Here is a 19,553-nt window from a genome sequence, read left to right on the forward strand (position 1 = left end):
AGCCTTATCACTGTTTAAACAGCAGATTATCATATTTAATTTTCTTGTACTTTAAAACAGCTTTTTCAAAAGGAAACAACTGACATGGAAGGTTATAGACGTGGTCTCGGGTGCCGGGAGCGGCTCCTTCTCATCAACTTTGGGCTAAGCCTCGATCACACACAGCCACTCTGAAGGCAGGGAAGCCGCCTCATGCCTGGACCCCACGGCAGGCTCAGGGACTGAATATGTGTCTGATCACCAGCATTTCCCAAGCAGAGCCCAGTCACACCGAGATGGGAGATACGGAAATCAGTAGAAATCAGCCAGGTTTGAATAGGGGTGCCTGCTGAGCAACCCAGGTAAACGAGATATATCCTAGAGCACATCTGTTAAAAAATAATCCTATCTAATCCCTAATTGCTATTAGGGTTCATAAACCCCCACGTACCAGGCCAGAATTTAGGAGTGGTACAAATTAGCCCTACTTATATCATGCTAATGTAACCGTTTACTCTGCTCGCTGATCTCTAAAGTTGCTTTTCTCCTGCCAGAGCTATTAGAGCAAATTTTCCCATCAGCTATGTCCATGCCAACTCCCCACCTGTGGCATTGCACAGGGCAAAATTAAGCCCATGGTCTCTGAATGCAGAGGAAACGTGGCTTTGTGAAATAGTGTGGATCATACTCGATCACTTCTCTCTCAGAGCAGAATTAGCTGATGGGAAGAGTGAATAGACCTTTTAAATAAGCACAGGTAGAGTCCCTAACAACTGGATCAGACCTCAGCCATTGTGCACCATAAAGCTGCACACTGGATACTTTGCAGACATGGGAATTTGCTAGTATTAAATTCACAGCTGGATCAATTCTTATGGTATTAAGCCCTGAATGTGCCAGGAGCATAACCAAGTACTCTTGGTCAACAGCAAAACATGGACTATAAAAGCTCTGGCTGTGATTTCCAAAAGGGCCTGAGAGACAGTTAGGAAACAGCATTGGCGGTGGGAGCCTAACTCCACAATAGACCAATGCAGCATGCAACGGTGTCATGATAATTAAAGGTGTACACTGCACATCTTCTGCCATGAGACGTTCCAATATTGCCAACCTAAGTGCGCAAAAATCATGACTGGGCCCCCCAAAGTCATGAGATTAGTTTCAAAATCATGATTATTTAAAAAATAATAATAAATGTGGGGTTCTTCTTATTTACTTTCTAGCTTTAGAGCTTTTAAGGTGCACACAGGTCAGGATTTCAAGCTCCTCTCCACAACTCTGAGGGCTAGAAGCCGAGATGCTCACATAATCAATCACTTGACTCCCTGAGCTGGAGTTTTAAGAAAATACCAGATAGTGTGAGACTTGTGATAAAAACAGGAGAGTTGGCAACGCTGGTTCTATGCATTAAATGTGCACAGAATATACCCCTTGGACTGTATCTACCTCTTGATTTGTTCCCGGAGCAAAAAGCATGTAAATATTTTCATTCAATGGAGAATATTTGTGCTCATTAAAGCTCACAAAGTGCCGAGAAGTTAGTGATCCATTTGGCAATGAGGGAATCAAAGGTGTGACCCATTTCTAAGAGCAATAACCTCACAGCATTTGAGCTCATTGCCTTTGTAATATAAGGCACACAACTTTACTACACCACACAGCTTGTTATGCTCCCCTCCCACCCGTGACTCCTCACCGGGAAGTAGGCAGGAGAGACTGGCTCAGTTTGCCGAAGTGAGCAGTGTCTCAATTTTGGGCTGACAATCTGGGACACCTTAAATGAGCCTGATTCTCAGGAAGTGCTGAGCACTTGCCCTCTGAAAAACAGGATCCTTTGAAGGTGCCTCAGTCTGGGCCTCGCCCCCGCAGAATCATGCATCTTTTGAAAATTTAGGCCCATTGTTTTTTTTAAATCTCTCTCTAAAGGCCCTGGCACACCTTTGGGGGCTGTACAATGAACAACAACGAGACCCGTGTTTCTAGGGTGAGAGGGAACGTGATCTACTGGGCTGAGGTGAGATCTGAGAGTTCTGCAGCCAACTGTGAGCCTGAGCAAGTCACTTCCTCCGTCCATAGCACGGGGGTAAGGATACGTACCGGCCTTCCCGCAGGCCGGGGGAGAATGGAAGGTGTTACTCGGAGCTCAGGAATGTTGGCAAAGTACTTGGAGATCCTTTGGCGAGGGTGCAAAGTGCTAAACTAGCCAGAGGAGACATCCCTTACTATCCGCACCTACCCTAGGAACACAGTGACAATTATATGCAGGCAAACAATCAGCCAGTGGGCCACAGTCAGACAAAGCCGGCTCAACCCCCAGCAAGTGCAGCACCCGCCTTTGCAAACCGGACTTCATTTCCTTGGGGCTTTTGTTTGTCAGCAAGCAGGACAGGAAGGGCAGGGAGGAGAGAGGGAAGTGGGCGAGGAGGAGACCACAGGGATGGAGGGTGTGGGGGTAAGGCCAGGGGAGGAGGGAAAGGTGCTGAGGAGATGACTCAAACCCACAGGGATGACACTGGCTCTGACAGAGCTACGTGGAAGCTTGGCAGTGCCCATGGCACTTCACCCAGGCAGGGCCTCCAGGCCAGGGTGGGCACACTGGGGGGACGCTTGCCCTGCGGATGCCCAGGCTGTACCTGTTCGGTGGCTAAATAGAGGCTGTCAGTCCCCAGAGCCGCCCACCCACCCCCTCACCACCATGTGCGCGTGCCAGGGGGACGAGGCAGCCCAGGCGGGCGCTCCGCCTGGCGACGGGACGATAGCAAGGCGAGCATTAGACGCCTGCAGGATCAGTAGCAGCCTGCACCTGCAGCAGGCTCTGTTCCTGTAGCTGCGTGTTGCTATGGGAACTGCGGCAAGAGGTGGGGCTTTTGAGAGGGGAGGGGAGGCCAATGTACAAGCCAAAGGGGCTGGCAAAGGCTGTGGCAAGGCCCCCAGAAACGTGCCGGGCCCAGCAGGCGGGCCAGCTCTCCCAGCCCCACCCCTCGCAGCCAGTGGCTGCTGGGGTATTGTGTCTAGGTGAGAAGTAAATATGTGAATCAGCCTGAGTTACTTTTACCACAGACTCCGAGACGGTGGCTATATCATGAGAAATCTGCGCTTCCCTGCCCTGCATTCCTCTGACGCAAATCCAGCTAGATAGAGCCAGTCCCTACGCGAGGCTCTGTCAACACGGCTGTTTTGTAAAGGCCCTATCAGCCGCTTTGTTTCACTGCCCAAAACAGGCCCTATTTTATGCCTGCACTGGCCCTTGCATGCTGACCAAGGTGGGATCTCACCCACCACTTGCCTCTCGGCAGGACCACTGTTTTCTGGAGTTCAGGGGGAGAAAAGGATGTTCTGGGAAATGATCTGATGAAAATAAAAATATTTTTGCTTAAAAAATTCTGTGTGGAGCTGCAAGCCAAGGGAGGTGGAGGGATGTCAGTACATTATCTGGTCATCTAGACTGCTAAGCTTTCTGTTACGTGTTTGCACAGCGCCTCCCATGATGGGGCTCTGAGCCTCGACAGGCACAATTGAAATAATATGGTCTAATGCTTCCCCTTTTCACCCCAGTGCTCTCTGGAGGGCTCACCTCATGGACTGTATTCGTACCAGATGCCACATTAAAAATAACTAACTGTCGCTGCAGCATGGCCCTGTGTAATTCACTCAACAGCTTTGCTGTACATGGACCCAATCTTGCCAACATTTCTGCTTGTGAATATTCTTTACTCCTGTGAATAGCCCCACGGAAATCTATGGGATTGCGTCCATGAGTAAAGTTAAGTGTTTGCAGGATGAGGTCCCCGACCGGGAGGAAGAGCTGTGAATAACTTCAGTCTGCAAAGCCACCTCTCATTGTCCTCACTCAATTCTCTCCCTTAGAGCTCACCTCTGCTGCGCCGCCCGCAATAGCTCAGCAGCGGGTGCATGGGGACTGCTGCTTGTCACACAGCTCATACCAAGTGGACTGTCACTGGGTGCTTGCCTTCACCTCTACGCTGCATCCACCTGCTGTCTTTCATGTTATACTGCAAGGGCCATCGTTGTATTACTTGCCTGCATACAGCTCCTAGCATGATGGAGCCCTGACTAGGGGTGTCTAGACACTACCGCAACACAAATAAATACCCAACATAATGAGGAGGGATGCCAGGTGCTGAGAGGGGCACCGAGCACTGGCCAGAGACTGTCCCGGATCCCTAATAAGCTCACGCTACAGCCCCCGAGCCTGTGGAATTTCTTGCTGCTGCAGCTATCTAACCAGCTGCTGTTCAGCCCAGGCTGTGCGTGGCCACTCCTCCCCTGGGGAGTGATGCCCTGCTACAGCACTAGCCCCTGGGAAACACCCACGTGGGATGAGCCTCTGGGAACTGGCGATGCTGCAAACAGCCCCGGGGCCTCAGGCAGAGGTGCTGCATCCCCGAGAGAGACTCTGGGGGCAAAGGTGAGGAGTCGCCATTTGATTTGGTTCCTCCTGGTTCTTGATAAAATTACAATCTATTTTACAAAGGTTTTTGCCTAATTAACTTTTAGCGCTTTGGCTGTTGCCAGCTCAGCAGGTTTATTTTCAGCATGTTTGTCTCTGGCGGTCCCTTTAGACTCTACACTGTAATCACCTCTCCCCTCCCACAGACTTACAGATAATGGCAGGTCACAGCGATTTTTGTGTGCGGCTCTGACCAGGTCTGGTGCGAGCTTCCCTTTAGTTTCCACCCCATCAGAGAGGCTTTGAATTGGGCTCGGCGACTCAGAGAACGCAGGGGGGACGTGCCCACGGCCAAGCTGCGCCCGGCAGGTTCTTAGACATCTAGCAAACCTTCGAGGCAGGGGGACACTCCGAGACCTATCATCTGTGCTGCTCCCTCTGGTCTTTACCGCCCCAGAAAACCATCACCTGCAAAGCAGCCTGCAATACTGAGCAGGGAGAAGCACTGGCCCTATGGAACCTTTGATCCTATGCCTCCCCTCAGGGGCCCGTGCCATCGGGAAAGCCAGTGGCTCTTTGCACAGAGAACGCTAGAGCCATGAGCAGAAGCCCTCATGGCATATGGCACTGCAGGGAAGGCCCATCCACTGCAAACCTCTGGCTGCTATTAAGGATCACCTCTAATAAAGGCTCTTCTCTTGACTTCCAGCATGGCACCACCCATCCCTTGTGGCAAACTCTGCTTCACCCATTTCCTCATGTATTCATTCCATGTCTTCAGTGCCCAATACCCATCACCTCCGGCTGCCTCACACGTAGCCACCTCTGAGTGCCTCATGCCCTGCCACAGTGGTGACACTTTATACAGGCAGCACAACCCTGGCTCTGGCAGGCCACACAGGCCAAGTGCATCTGTCCAGAAGGCTCTATCTAGCACTTGCTGTTCCAGGAACTCCCAGCAGAGACCCTGGCAGATCTTAGCCCTTGTGGGGATGACACAGGGGAGAGCTGGCCTCAGCCAGCCAGCAGGACTTAAACGTTTCTGAACAGCACCTTGCACTGAACAGGCCGAAGCGAGCAGGAGCCAGGGAATTGCTCAGAGCAGCTCACCCCAAAGCAGCTCTGAATCCCAGGACACACGTCAGTAGGAGCAGAGGGGGTTCATGTCTCTAGAAACCAGGCTTCCAATCTCTAGCTATGCCGCCCTGACAGGAGCAGCAGGCCCTGTCTGTGTGTTTCTCCTGGCTCCCGGTGCCTGAGCACTCCTCTACCCGTGAGCAGCGTAGGGACCCTCTAGCCCACCAAGTCATCTCCACAGCAGTTGGGAGGGCGCTTCCCAGCACAGGGTGACAGGCGCGCTAGCACTGCGTGAGCTAGCGTACCGAACACTAGTGTGGTCGAGGTGGCACAGGCAGTGGCTTGGGCTGGCCACCCAAGTATGCACCCAGGGGATCGGGGGGCTTGTAGTCAGGCAGCTGGCCCATGCCAGTGCCCGTGGTGCTGGGCTATGATTTTTAACAAGGGGAGCTAGCCCATGTCTGTCTACCTGCACTGAGACACATGCTCCCACATACCCTGGAGGCTGTGTTTCACCAAGCTGAGATCCTCTGCCAGGGGAAGATCGGATCCCATATCCCACTGACTGCTTTGTTCCTGTGTGCATCTCTCTGTAGCTCCCCTGAATCTCTGACACCCCTTCACACTGCAGAGAACTGGTGCTTTGCAGCCTGGCCCCCTTCTCACCACAGTGAGAGATCGCTGTCTGTCAGAGAGCAGAGAGGTGTTCGGGGAGGATTTTCAACAAGGAGGCAAAATGTGTCTGTGGTGTAAACCCCTTATCTTTGGAGGGGTTACCCGGAGGCGGAAAGGCTTCCATGGGATACACCGTGAGGAGGTGCAGTCAGCTTAAAAACAAGTCACATTCTGTCTGGATACAAGCTACACGCAGTCCCACTGTGCCTCGCTCCCCCTGTGAAATGGGGAGAACCATACTCCCTTTCTCCCCCTCCTCCTTGTCTCTTTGGGGCAGGGGATGTCTGTTACTATCTCTTCACAGCGTGCCTGGCACAATGCGGCCTCGGTCGTGGCTGTGGTCTCTCGGTGCGACTGTGCCACGAGTAAATAACAACAGTCTCTAATAACCGCTCTCCATGCTCCCACCAACCAGGGCAACGCGAGAGAGCAGCCGCTCCACCGTTCCCTTTGCTGGCTTTGTGCGTGACAGCGCTTTGCATTCCAGCGTCTCGCCCGGGCACCCCGCAGAACTCAGCCCCTTCTGGGGCACTTACCGAGACTGAAGAGTATCAGGAACTTCAAACACACAAACTCTTGTCGATCCACCTGGAGCGAATGCAAGTGTAGGACCAGTTCTTGTGCCCTCAGGACCAGGTTATTCAGGTTGGACCCTGCTTGAGCTGCGACTGTCGCCATCTCCAGCTGAAAGCAAAGAAGGAAGCCGGGCTCAGCGGCCGGGAGCATCACACACTGCAAGGGCCTGAGGAGCGGCGCGTACCCCACTGCAAGGCATCGTGCGGGGTCTAGACCCCACAGTGTCTCTTAGCTACGCCCTGCCTTTGGAGACGGCATGAGCTGCTCATTTTAAACCCCCCTCCTGCTCCTTGCCCTAGGGACGGCAAATAGCCAACACCGCAGTGGGTCTGGAGGGGGACTTGAAAAGACTCCTCCGGTGAGATTCACCCTGCAGCACAAAGCCGAGGCAGGACTTCAGTGGTGCCTAGGTCTTGTACTAGCCCTCTGCACCCTAAGGGTGTCCTCACGGTGTCCCCCACCGCCGTAAAACTGGCTGAATGGGATTTAGAATTATTCCCTCTCTCTGGCTGGATTATCACAGGGAAATGGCAGTGGAGGGAAGGGAACAAACTACACCTTGGCAGGGTTTTCAGCTAGACAAACGATAGCTACAGGGCAGCGTGGCTGCATGCACAGGCCATAGATACTGGAACTAGCCACACCCCCTGGCTTGAAGCAGTTTCCATCATACACAGGGTTTACAGTTTGGTTCAATGGCTCTCAGCACCCCCACTACACACACTGTTCCAGCCCCCCTGGCACAGGCGATGGATGTCCCTGATTCCCAGGAGGGCAGGGAGCAGCAGCCAATTCTGGCCTGTGCCTAAAACATTACAGGACAGAGGCAGCAGAACTGCGGAGTCAGGGTGACATTCATCCCTGGGTAGCTAGTATAAACCCAGGAGACGATTTAAGCCCCACGGCATCCCAAACAGTGCTGCACAGGTCCTCTGGCCAGGATGAATCTCGCTTTAGAGAATAAACAGGGGTAACTTGGAGACAAACAAGAGAAAATAGCAATCTTCTGTGTTATTATTTGTTTTAATTTGTATTTAAAGAGGAAGCCCTCACTGCACAACAGCAATGCTGTCCTGGGAATAGCCGGAAGATCAGGCTGCGATTCTGGGGAGACTTTGTTCCCATGTTCCCTGCAAAATCTACTATTCAAACAGAGCTGGTCTGTTCTCACACCCAGTTTCTGTAAATACAGACATGACTGTTGATTTTTCTTATGAGAAACATTTCGCTCCAAACCCAAGAATTCTCCCCTGGCTGGAAGGCAGTACATGCCGGCCGCCTGTGCTCCGGGGATGGTTTGGGTCTATCTACAGATCATTATTTCTCCCCTTGTGTAAAAACAATTCCGGAACCCAGCAAAAACAAAACACCAGGCATCTGCTTGGGTCAACCTTAGTTCACACAGGAGGCGGGACGGGAGGACTTTCGCCAGAGGGAAAGAAGTAAGACAAAAGTCACCCATTTTTTCTTCCCAGTTTGGGCTCCACGTAGCTGGGAATGCTGAGATTGTCTGAAACTACGGAGATGGATTTTGGTTCACATGGGCTCCCATCCTGGAGTCTGAAGTTCAAACGAGCCCCACCGCTAAGCAACCAAAACTGCCCAGGCTGGCCTGACTTCAGCCCTGCAAAGCCGCTGAGTTTCCAGTGGCTGCCATACAAAACCAGTTGGCCCATAGGCTGCAGAGCCAGGGGGGCCACAGCCCGATTACTTTTTGGCCAGGCCAAACCTGAGTGTGACCCAGTGCACCATTTCACGTCACTTACTAAAATCTGGAGCGGGTGGCTGCATGGGCTGATGGGCCAGGGGCCGGGGGATTAGATTGCTGGGGGGGGCATTTAAGAGGGGGGTGTCGATGCCTCCCCCACTTTAAATGTTGCCCCGCAGCCCTTGAATTGGCCCAAGGCTCACCCAAAAGTGAACCCCCCGGCTGCCTCTAAACTCATGGCTCCTGGGTGTGGCCGTAACCACTGGAGTAGTGAATATAGACCCCTGGTATGTGACGGGGATTCGCCGTCACAGCCCAGTCCACGTGATCAAGGCCGGGAAGTTTAAAAAGCAATCAGCTGCAAAGAAAATGATCCAGCCAGTTAATGAAGCCTGGCTCAGGCCCGCTGAGCTCCCAGAGACATTCTTTCTGCAGCAGCCAGACCGGCCGCAGAGGGGGCTCTGCCACTAGACACATCGGACGCAGGGTCCGGGGGAATCTCCCGTGCTAGTGGAGGGTTTGGGTGCTGGGGAATCGTAATTTACATGGAGGTGTCTGGAGAGGGAGATGGAGAGAGGGAAGGACACTGGACTGGACAAGGAGGATGTTTGGGAAACTGGCATCCTCACGGGGAAGCGGACAACGAATGACTCTCCTCCTGCATGGACAGCGTTTTGTTTTTATTCACACACCAGTTCAGGAAGGCTGGCCTTGTAGGAAAGGGGATCAGGATTGCTGGCTCAAGTCCCAGCTCCACCCTGCATGACCCTGGGCAAGTCCCTTAGCCTCCCTGTGCCCCAGATCCCCTCTGTAAAACAAGGATAAAAATGCCATCTCTGTGCTCAATTTAGGGGCGGGGACTGACTCTGACTATGTGTTTGTGCAGTCCCCAGTGCAGTGGGGCTCAGATCTGGGGTGGCGCCTCTAGGTCCTACCATAACACACCTAAGAACAATGCAGGGCTCTGTTACTGTTTCTCTTTACATCTTGCTGCCTCTGATCCTAGAGAGATGCTACCAGACCCACAACTAGGGCAATGAAACACATTTAATAGCAACAGATTAACCAGCAGGCACATGGTGCCTTTCACATGCTTTCCTTTTGGATTAAAAACACTGGTTCTGACCCAGCGAGGAAGCAGTGGAATTTCTGATCTCAACTGGGTGAAAACAAAAATGGCAAAGAAAAGTGACTTTTCATCAATCCCCTTTGGGAATAAATGGTGAGAGGGGGAAGATTTTCCTTTGCAGAAATATGGCAGATTTGCAAATCCTGATGTGAACAGGGGCAGCAGAGTTACAAAGCGGGAGGGAACCGGTCCCCATATCACCCGGCTCTGGTTAGTATCCCAAAGCATCGTCAGAGGCATGAGGCTGTTCCACTCTTTGTGTCCATCAATCCATCTGCAGCAATAATGCAGGCTCACTATTAGCTATGCTCTCCCAACCCCTTCGTGCTGTTGCACCACTTAGCAATGCAGGAATTGCAGTGGAAAGGTACAGTCTGCTGAAACACCGCAAGGCTTTTCCCAACAAAGGAGAGGACATTACCTCCTGGCCCGTCACAAGCAGCATGCTGTGCTCCTTCCCGTGCTGCACCTGCCTGTAGATATGGTCAAACACCAGCAGCTCACTCCAGCAGTTCTGCAGCAGTTTCATCTGATCGCCTACCTGAAACACAGTTGCAAACACAGCCATTAAAACCTCTCAGATCTGCTCACGGGTTAGGGACCTGGCAACACAGTGCAGAAGGAAGGTTGGACCTGGATGCAAAGTTGTCAAAGGATGAGGTCTTGGATGCTTTTGAAATGAATGAACTCTCCCCCCCCAGCCCCACCCCTCCGTCCAGCGTCTCTGAGGAGAAGCGGCAGCAGAGTTCCCTCTGCTCTCTGACATATCCCCCACCCTCGGCTCATTCCTCAAGCCCTTCCTGTCAATGCCGGTCCATGGCCCATTAATGCATTGTGACAGTAGTGTGATCAAACGCACTCCTGGCTCCTGCAATCGGTGACAGGCTGAATTCACATTGTCAGCTGCAAAAGCCCACGTATGAATCAATGTCAGGTTTGGTGAGGGCCTCAGTGAGCTTCCCACGTCTCACCATGCTCCCACAACGATGCACAAGGAGCACATGTTGGAGCAGAATAAGGCAGTTCAGCAGCAGAGGCAGCTCCCAACAGGGCTTTCCTCACGTGCAATGATCCCCAGCAAAGCAGAGCAGTCGGTCAATTTCCCTTAAATACTGTATTGATTGGACTGTATACAAAATGCACAATGCTATTAACAGAGAATTCCCCCGCCCCCGCCCCCGCCCCCCCCCAGTGCAGTAGCATTGGGTGAAACAGCAGAGCTGGAGCCAAGGTGCATGCGTGTATGTACGTACACCTATCGATACAAATGCACACCTTAGCTCCATCTATGCTGACTCACCCACCACTACACACACACATTTATATATGGCTTTGAGTTTTCCAGCTATGTTGGGTCATGGTCCACATCCCACAGCCAGTGCGCTGGAGAGATATGGGTCTGCATGTGTGTTTGTGGGCTGTTCTGGAGTGCCAAGATGGAAAACAAACTGGTGGACCAGAAAGCATTTTACATTTACCAGCTGGAAGAAGGGAATGCAAAGCACTTTGCGTGGAGAAGCGAAATGCAGTTATCTGAAGTCAGACAGCATGTGACCAGCACAGAAAGGCAGGCTGGTCCAGCCGTCAGGCTTTGGACCATTTCAAGTTGGGTGGTTCTGGTTCAGTCAGCTGAGTTACTTCTTCCCCAGAGGATCAAGGAATTAGAAGCTGCCCCGGAGTGCAAACAGCAAAGAGTGAAGGGCAGGTGTTCAGTACAGCAGAGTTGGGGAAACAAGAGTGGTCTTGTCACTGAGAGAGACACAGCGACCCGCAGGCACCACTGTGACAATTAACATCTTAGCATAAGGAGTTAGTTTGGCACAGCCTCACTTTAAAGAAATACATTAGCTAGCTGCACCCTTAATCTCTAACCCAACTCCTCCTCATGCAGCAGAGCGTGGCAAGAGGCCTTCTGCCAGCAGGATGCGCTGTTCAGTGCCCTCACTACATTAGGCACAGTTGGACTAGTTGGACACTTGATGAGCTGAAGTGCTCTGTGAGGGCAGGTCAAATTTTTGCTGCGAATAATTTCTGTTAAGCAATTATCGAACGGAACATTTGACCAGCATCACCCCATTCTGGTGGGTTAAAACAGGTCAGGTGCGAGATTTGTACCTTGTTTTCTGAGCATGTAGGTGGAGAGAAGCAGCATTTAGCCAGCTTGGTCCCCATGGCTTCGTGGTACTCCTGCCTCTCCTGAACAGCGTTTCCATGGAACACAATCGGTGCCAATTAATTAAAAAAACCACCTTTTGTGTCTCTGCATGGAGACTGACGGTGTCAGGGGAGAGGCAGAAATACCCCCCAGCTCTGGAGTTTGTTGCAGACAGCAAAGCTCCTGGCTTGTCATTTTCAGGGGGGGCGCTCTCATTTGGTGTGCGCAATCTATCCCAGCATGCCCTGTGGCACGTCACTACAGACGTGTCTGTTATCACTACACAGGCACATACAAAACAGATTGGATTAGACCCCGGGTCCATCTAGTGCCTCCGTTTTGCGTTCGTTCTTCTGGGCCTGCGTGCCCCCTAAATCCCACCAGAACCCTTTGAGTGCTCAGGAGGGCCAAGGCTGTCAGCTGTCGGCACAGGGGTGAATTTCACCCTCTATGCACAGTGAGTGTTGGCAGGACTGGCCGTGACTCTGTGGGGACAAGGCAAGATATTCACACCAAGCGAATTTAGAATGCGGAATCGCCAGAATTCACCTCTGCCTTTTGCTCACCCAATCAGGGAACAGAAACGTATGTGACTTATGCAGCTTTTCAAAAGAGCTCCAATTTTAAGCATTGACTATTGAACTTTTTGCAGCCGTCCAGCCCACCCGTTGCATGAAGCATGTTCATCTGAACCATCCAGGGGGTATTTTCCAACATGCAGATACATTTGTGGAAGTTGCGATCTGCTTGTGGGCAGTCACCTAACAGGAAAGAGCTAAATCTGGTAAGTGAAATGTTAACTGCAAACAGCTCACTCCACTCCAGCCAAGACTCCTGTGCTCTATTCCCAACGCTGGTCGAGTAACTTCACAAGCCACATGGAAGGTGACAAGTCACTTACATGCTATGTGCCTCAGTTTCCCCACCTGTACCATTACATAGTATGTAATAATACCGCTCTTCCTTCTCTCCCTCACAAGGGGGCTGCAAGACTTAACTACCATTTCTAGCACTATTGATAAGCCCTACAAGACAGACAGCCTCAAGAATGCACAGCGGCTGGATTCTACCTGCAGTCTGCAGAGGTGTGTCTCCTCTGTACCGTGTCTGCAGGGACTGCCTGCTCCTCTGAGCCTGTACAGCACCAAGCGCGTTGGCAGTGCTCAGTGAACCCTCAGGATACAGTCCTGGGAGCTCCTCAGACGAAAGGCCCTACAAGGTGCAGAGGTACTGAGGACATGGGAAGTTGCATTGCACTCAGGAAACAGAGACCCACACGGTACAAGAGAGGGAAGGAGCCAGCCACTGTGCAAAGCAAGCACCAAGCTGGGCGACCTCCACCCCCACCCGGCTTCGAGACAAGTAAGCTTGTTTCATTCACGCTCTTATCAGCACTGGTTTGCCTCCATAAGGCAAGAATCTCACACAACCCGTGCACAAATCTTTAACAAAATGACTCTTGGACGCAGCCCCTCGCCCAAAGCCGCCGGGAGCGAGAGAATGCAATGTTGTTGTTTTACACAAAGGCTTTGTGTCTCCCGGGAGGGAGCTTTGGCTACTTTTTAAATGAAAGAATACAGTGTCCATCCTTCCCTCGCCCAGGAATGTGGGGTGGAGATGGCCCGTTTTGGGGAGTGTAGTTGACTCCAGGCCCGGAGCGCATTCTGCAGGCAGGCCTGGGGGGTGCCTGGAGCTCAGGGAGGAAATGCAATCCTCACCTTCAGGGCAGGCAAACTGTATTTCCGGCTCCAGGACTTGCAAACCGAAGTGACCTCTGCCTCTCAGGAGCCTCTTTTCCTGCCTCCAGGCATTCTTCCCAGCTGCTGCCACAACATCAGCAAACTGCAAACCACAGCAGCCAGCGTCCACAATAAAAGCCAGGTAGCGCCGATGCTGTGAGGCACCCCGTTTTCGGCATGGGCACCTCTGGCTCCTTTGGGACTGGTTTGCCCCCTGTTCCTGTTCAAGACTGTACACAGTCTAGAGAGAGAGGAAGCAGTAATGAGGCTGTCTCTGGGAAGATCAACAGGGCCAGGAGCATCTGCTCACAGCTGCTGAACAGAGAGAGGCTCCTCACTCACTCCTTTAACAGAGGAGAGAGGAGAGCTAAACCCGAGAGCCAGGTGCTTAGCTGGAATAAATGGGTGTAACTGAGCATCTAGTCCCAAAGCTGCAGCTCCCAACACTTCCCAATCAGGGCCGGCTCCAGCTTTTTTGCCGCCCCAAGTGGCAAAGAGAAAAAAAAAAAAGCCGTGATCGGCGGCTGCTCTCCCATGCCGCTTCATTCTTCGGCGGCAATTCGGCGGCCGGTCCTTCCCTCTGAGAGGGACTGAGGGACCCGCCGCCGAAGACCCGGACGTGCCGCCCCCTTCCATGGGCTGCCCCAAGCACCAGCTTGCTGTGCCGGTGCCTGGAGCCGGCCGTTCCCAATGGCACACAAGTTAGGCCCCACCTCTGCGGGTGGACTTGTGATTTAGGCCCATTGCTAATTGTGATCCAGTTCTACCCCCTACCCACAGACCCCCATTCACTCAGTGGGCTCTTGTGGGCTGCTTGTGGAACAGAGCAGTGCGGGCTGCAGAAATCAGGTATCGAGCGACCAGATGCCACCTACTGAGAACAGATTCCACGTTATGATGTTTAGAACCGTACGTCTTTTCCAATATATATGGCATTAGACTGGAATGTATCCAACCAGCCACATGCACCAGACAAGGATCCGTCTAAGGGATCAGAATAACTGTAAGAACTAGTCCCCTTTTCAGGTTTAAATGCAAATAACCGGGTCCAGTGCAGCAGACACAAAATACAGCTTTTGTTTTCAAAAAATTACAAAAACGAATACAAATGTTTTCATGATTTAAAAAATAAATAACAACTGGCACAGTTATTAGTTTGCATTTAAATGTATCCCCCTCCACTCCACCCCGGATTGGAAGCCCAAACACTGCTGGCCAGGCAAAGAGAAAATAAACAACATCCGAAATAAAAAGCAAATTCAGGGGGGTTAATTCTTTCATCATGACTTTGGTGACGTGCTCAGGAGATGAGATTGCTGCACAGACACCCTTTAATTCTAGGAAATCTGGGGCTAGATTTTCTCACAAATCCTGCTCCCATCAAGGCACCACGAGTGTTGCCAACTCTTGCCATTTTTGATCCAGTCCGTTGTGATCTTTGGTGTTTTTCAGGAATCTTCGAGAGCCAGGGGAGAAATGAGAATCTCGGCTTTCGTTTAGAAAAAGAAGTAGAAGGTTCTAGCCCTCATGGAGAAAAGCCTAGAAATGGGGGCTCTGCTGACGAAAAACCAGCAGAGAAATAAAAAGCCCCCCACATTTCTTGTTTAAAAATCTCCTCAATTTTAAGCCAAGCTCATGATTTTGGGGGGCCTGGCTCAGGGTTGGCAAAACTGAGACTTTCAGACACACTCGGCACCCAGCAGCTCCTATCGAGAACAAAGAGGAACCCCCCTGCCACACACACACACACACACACACACTGTTCTCCGTGGGAGGTGCTGGGGGCTGTGCGCTTGTGAAAATCTGGCCACTAGAGCACAGAGGCCAAGCCATGCCATGGAGCAGGCCCTCCCGCTCCCCGCGCTGGCCATAGCTCGCTGCCTGTCACACTCACCAGCCACTGTGCTGCCCCGGCGCAAAACAAGCAGCTTTGGGCAGGGGAGTTCCCCGGCTCCTTCGTCTCCGGCGCTCTTCCCAGAGGGACTGGACACAAGTAAACTCTTCTCCAGCCCTTCCCCTCCACGCCCTCCTCCCCCATCCCTGCCCCCTCCCTCTCCCTCTCCCCCCACCTCCCCAGCCCCCTGCCAAGCCTCCAAATCTGCCCTTCTCCCATCCCAGCAGTCACCAGCCGCACACTGCCTGCTTCCTTGCTCCAGCTGGCCCCGGCTCTTCATGCTGCCCATGCAGAGCCAATTCCTCACTGCCCCTAGGCCCAGGTGTGGCCCATCCCAGCTCTCCCTGCTGGCTCCTGGGAGAAGTCAGGAATCAGCAGCAAAGTGAGGGGAGACAGCTGGGGTGGGCTTCCCCCGGGTGCCAATCTGCCCTGCCTCCTACTGGCTACACACTCTCCTCCTCTGGGGCTGCAGCCCTAGGGCCTGAATCTGCACTGGCCAGCACCTCGTGCGCAGGGAGCTCACCCACTCGCCGTCAGGTTTGGCCAGTCTCGGACAGCCGCTTTGGACAGGTGCAGAGAGCTGCACAAGGTGCTAGGCAATGGAGAACCAGGCCCCTAGCAACCACCACTGGGGAGCAGCCAGAGGCTGCAGGGTTAACTGCTATTCTGCGTCTCTCTCCCTGGGCGCCCCTGCTTTCCGCGGGGTGAAGGACACTGCAGAAATGTTGCTTTGTTTAACGTGCAGGGGGGGAAGGAATTCTGCCGAGATCTTCCCACACTTTGCTCCATTGTCAGCCCAGCTGCCATGGCCTGGGTTAGCAAATCACCAGGATTTGGGCAGTGAGGAGAGAGGACAAAACAGCAGAGCTGGATCCTGTTTAGACCAGTCAGGGTAATGGCAGTAAGGCACCTGAATCCGGCCTGCGTCATCTGCTCTGGGGAGCAGGAGTGAGTCACTAAGGCTGGAGTTCTCCCAAGGGCCAAGCACACTGGGTGCATGTTGAGGGCTGAGCCCTTTGGAAACCTGGCCAGGCGTGCCACGGTGGGAGCTGCTATTGAAAAGCTGGACCCTTGTCTTGATGCCTAGATGAGTCCTGAGCTCTTCTGAAATCTAAGCCCCAGTGGCGGGTGCTGAACCCCTGAACATCTGGCCCTGAGCTCTGGTGAACATCTGGCCTTGTGAGACGATACACTGTTGCCAGGGAAGGAGGAATGGGAGAATTAGCAGATGATGTGTGAACCTCAGGAGTTCCAAGTTCTGTAGTGAACCTAGAACTTATGGGGTTTCAGTGGGTCCAAACCTAACAAGCCAAAATGAGTTTCCCCCTCCCTTTTTCTATAGGCTGATCCATCTGGTAGCATGAAGGATCCTGGTTCTAAATGATTTTGTGAGTGGCTTTCAATCCCTATAGGGAAGCCACCCTCGTCATATCCATCAGGAGGGAAAGAACCCACATTACTGTATGCTGTGGTCTACCGAGCGCTGCTGAGCACTTTGGTGTGAGATAAGAGGGAGGAAAGTGTATCGTGAATATGAGGAATACCTCCACCGAGAATGAATTCAAGTCTAGTAGAAGAGCCTTGCAATGCCATTGCGTTTGCTGCTTTTAATAGAGGGAAGACAAATGCAGTGCCATGGAACTGGATAATATCGTCATTCTGCTGAAAGGGCTGCAATAAACCAGCATCTGTAGATTGCAAAGGGAATAGACATCAGACAAGAAAGAGCGTTATCGTTTCTGTGTCCAGCAGTCTTTGAGAATTACCTGGGTTTATTTGTGAAATGCTTTGGGTGAAGTTCGAGTTCAGGAGAGACGGACAGACAGTGCTGGGTAGACAGACAGACAAAGTGCAGGAAGCCTTTCCTGGCGCTTCCTCCACACTCAGCTCTGCCAATGGGCTGGATCCTCCCCCTCTAGCACCCCAGCAATGCCAGACATTTATTCCAGCTCTGCTAGTGTCCCTGGAATGCACAGCAGAATGTGCAAACCTTTGTTGTGACTATACGTGGACCCAGAGGGCTTGGAAGTGGGGCTACCAAACTCCAGGATTCAGTCGATAAACGCTGTCCATCCCTACTAAATACATGGTGAAAAATCAGTGGGTATCCGGCGGCCCCATCACATGTGCGCTAGTGCTGGGAGGGACCCACTGCCCTTGAGCACTCTAGTGCTGCAGAAAGTGTAACCTGGTGCCTGCCCTTCCTTTGGGGCAGGGCAGAGGGAGGGTGGAACTAGCAGCATTGCAGGGATGGCTGAATGCCCCCGAGGAGGCGTGTCCACATTGGTGTGGTTATGGAAACACCACACCGTTAAAACCTGCTTTGGATTTACCATGTAAGTGGGATTGAAATGTGTTTGAACTGGGTTCCAGCATCTCTCAACAGCCTTGGACTCTGCAAGGCAATAGCACGGTTCAGACATGATTAAAAGCAGTTTAAATCCCTTCTATGCTGCAAGATCAAACTGCATTCTACCCATGTCATGCGCTACCAGGTTATAACGGGATAGGGCAGCAGGGACAAAAATCACAATCAAACTCTCTGAACTCCCAGCATCTGTATGTAAAGGCTCCTTCCCTTGGCTTTCCCCCTGCCCGTTGAAACATGCCCATTGACTTTGGACCATCAGCCCCATGAATCTCAGTTGTTGGGGCTTTGCTTTGGTACATCTCCATTACAGATACAGAGGGTAGAGCTCCACAGAGAGACCATCTCCATAAAACCTGTGAATTACCAATCTCCTCTAACAAGAAGAGGACTCTTAATGGATGGCCATTCATAAAACAGAATCCGTCAATCATTTCTTGCAGAGATGACACGCACACACATACTCTTCTAAAAGCTAAGCAAAGAGTTTTCCTATTTAATGTCAATGCTTTTTAATCAAGTACTTTATCAAGGACCTAAGACACGCTATCTTTAGAGAGCACCTTCTTCATTTTAAAAGAAAGCATCTAACCTGTTCACAAAACCCAGTAACGGACATTCCAAGACCTGGCGATCACCCAGCTGCTGCATCCACAAGAAAATTCCTTTATGATTAAATAAGGTTTTCTTTTGGCATGATCGGAGCTCTACATAAAAATCCATTTACCTGTGATAAATGGTCTTTGGAATAGAGAGGGCTTGGGAGACAGGGCAGAAGCTATTTCAACACACACAACATAACAAATTACCAGAGACCTGGTGTTGCTATTAAGAGGCACAAATTGTTTAAAGGTCTAGGCAACACGGTCACCTAATGCAATAACTTGTCACTGCTAAAAGTCTGGTTCAAAGCTAGTAAAGCTTATATAGCGAACAATAAAAATTCCCTAGCACTTCTTCATACTTCCTGAGAACAACATGAAATTTAAAAGCCTTGAAAAGTATTCAGCTTCACGAGTTATCTGAAGGGACTTTAACTAACATGTCTAACGATTAATTGTTTTCTTTTAAACCCATATACGAATCTCAAGAATTGTCGATGAAGTGCCTAGATCAGCATTCTGCACGTTCCTTAGCATTATGTTGCAAGGAAGATGCATTCTTCTGCATGAACAAGAAATGAAGATGGAAGATGGATTATAGACACCTCATAGCCTCACAGCGCTAAACACTGGTGCTGTTTCCCCCATTATGGGCTGTCCAACAATCACTGAAAGGATCTGGGCAGTGAAGCTCCTACATGGCTCAATGACACAGGCTCACATTTTCAGCACACACCTGTGGACACACAGCAGGAATTACATTGCAGCCCCCTGCCCTAGGTACTGCTTCAGAAAGTCATGCCCAACATTTTCATGGGGTTTAGCCACACACGTTACTGCTTTTCAGGGGAGATGTGCAGCATCCAATATGCAGTGGCTGGGTTGCAGCTCCTGTCACTGATATCCCACAAAGCTCATTTGCTTTCCTTTGCCCTAGTCCACCTCCCATCTTCCTCGTTTCCAGCCCAGCCTGGCTTTTCTCCTTTCCTCCTAATCCTGCTCTGGCGCTGCCAGGCCTCTCTCTCCCGAACATGCCTCCCCGCCTGTGAATTCCACCCTCCTTTCTCTTGGCCCTACCTGTCCCAGGTCCAGGGCCGGCTCTGGCTTTTTTGCCGCCCCAGGCAAAAAAGCCTCCGGCCGCCTCCCCCCTCCCCCCCGCGAGGGGGGGCGGCCAGCCGGAGCCGGTGGGGGCGGCTGGAGCCCCGGTGGGGGCTCCGCTCTCCCCCTGGCGGCCGGGGGG

At 51.9% G+C, this 19,553-nt stretch overlaps 1 protein-coding gene across 1 annotated transcript in view; it reads right to left on the bottom strand.

The window, feature by feature from the left end:
* The window catches only part of NR5A1 (nuclear receptor subfamily 5 group A member 1), a 52,964-nt gene that overhangs the window by 7,307 nt on the left and 26,104 nt on the right, over positions 1–19,553 (bottom strand). The window contains exons 4-5 of the mRNA XM_026657337.1: positions 9,977–10,096; positions 6,679–6,826 (exon numbers count right to left, since the gene is read on the bottom strand). Of these exons, the coding sequence (XP_026513122.1) occupies positions 6,679–6,826; positions 9,977–10,096 (268 nt within the window). The remainder of the gene's footprint in view (positions 1–6,678; positions 6,827–9,976; positions 10,097–19,553) is intronic.

Source organism: Terrapene carolina, unplaced genomic scaffold (assembly GCF_002925995.2).
Source record: "Terrapene carolina triunguis isolate 2854851 unplaced genomic scaffold, T_m_triunguis-2.0 Scaffold238, whole genome shotgun sequence".
NCBI lineage: Eukaryota > Metazoa > Chordata > Testudines > Emydidae > Terrapene > Terrapene triunguis.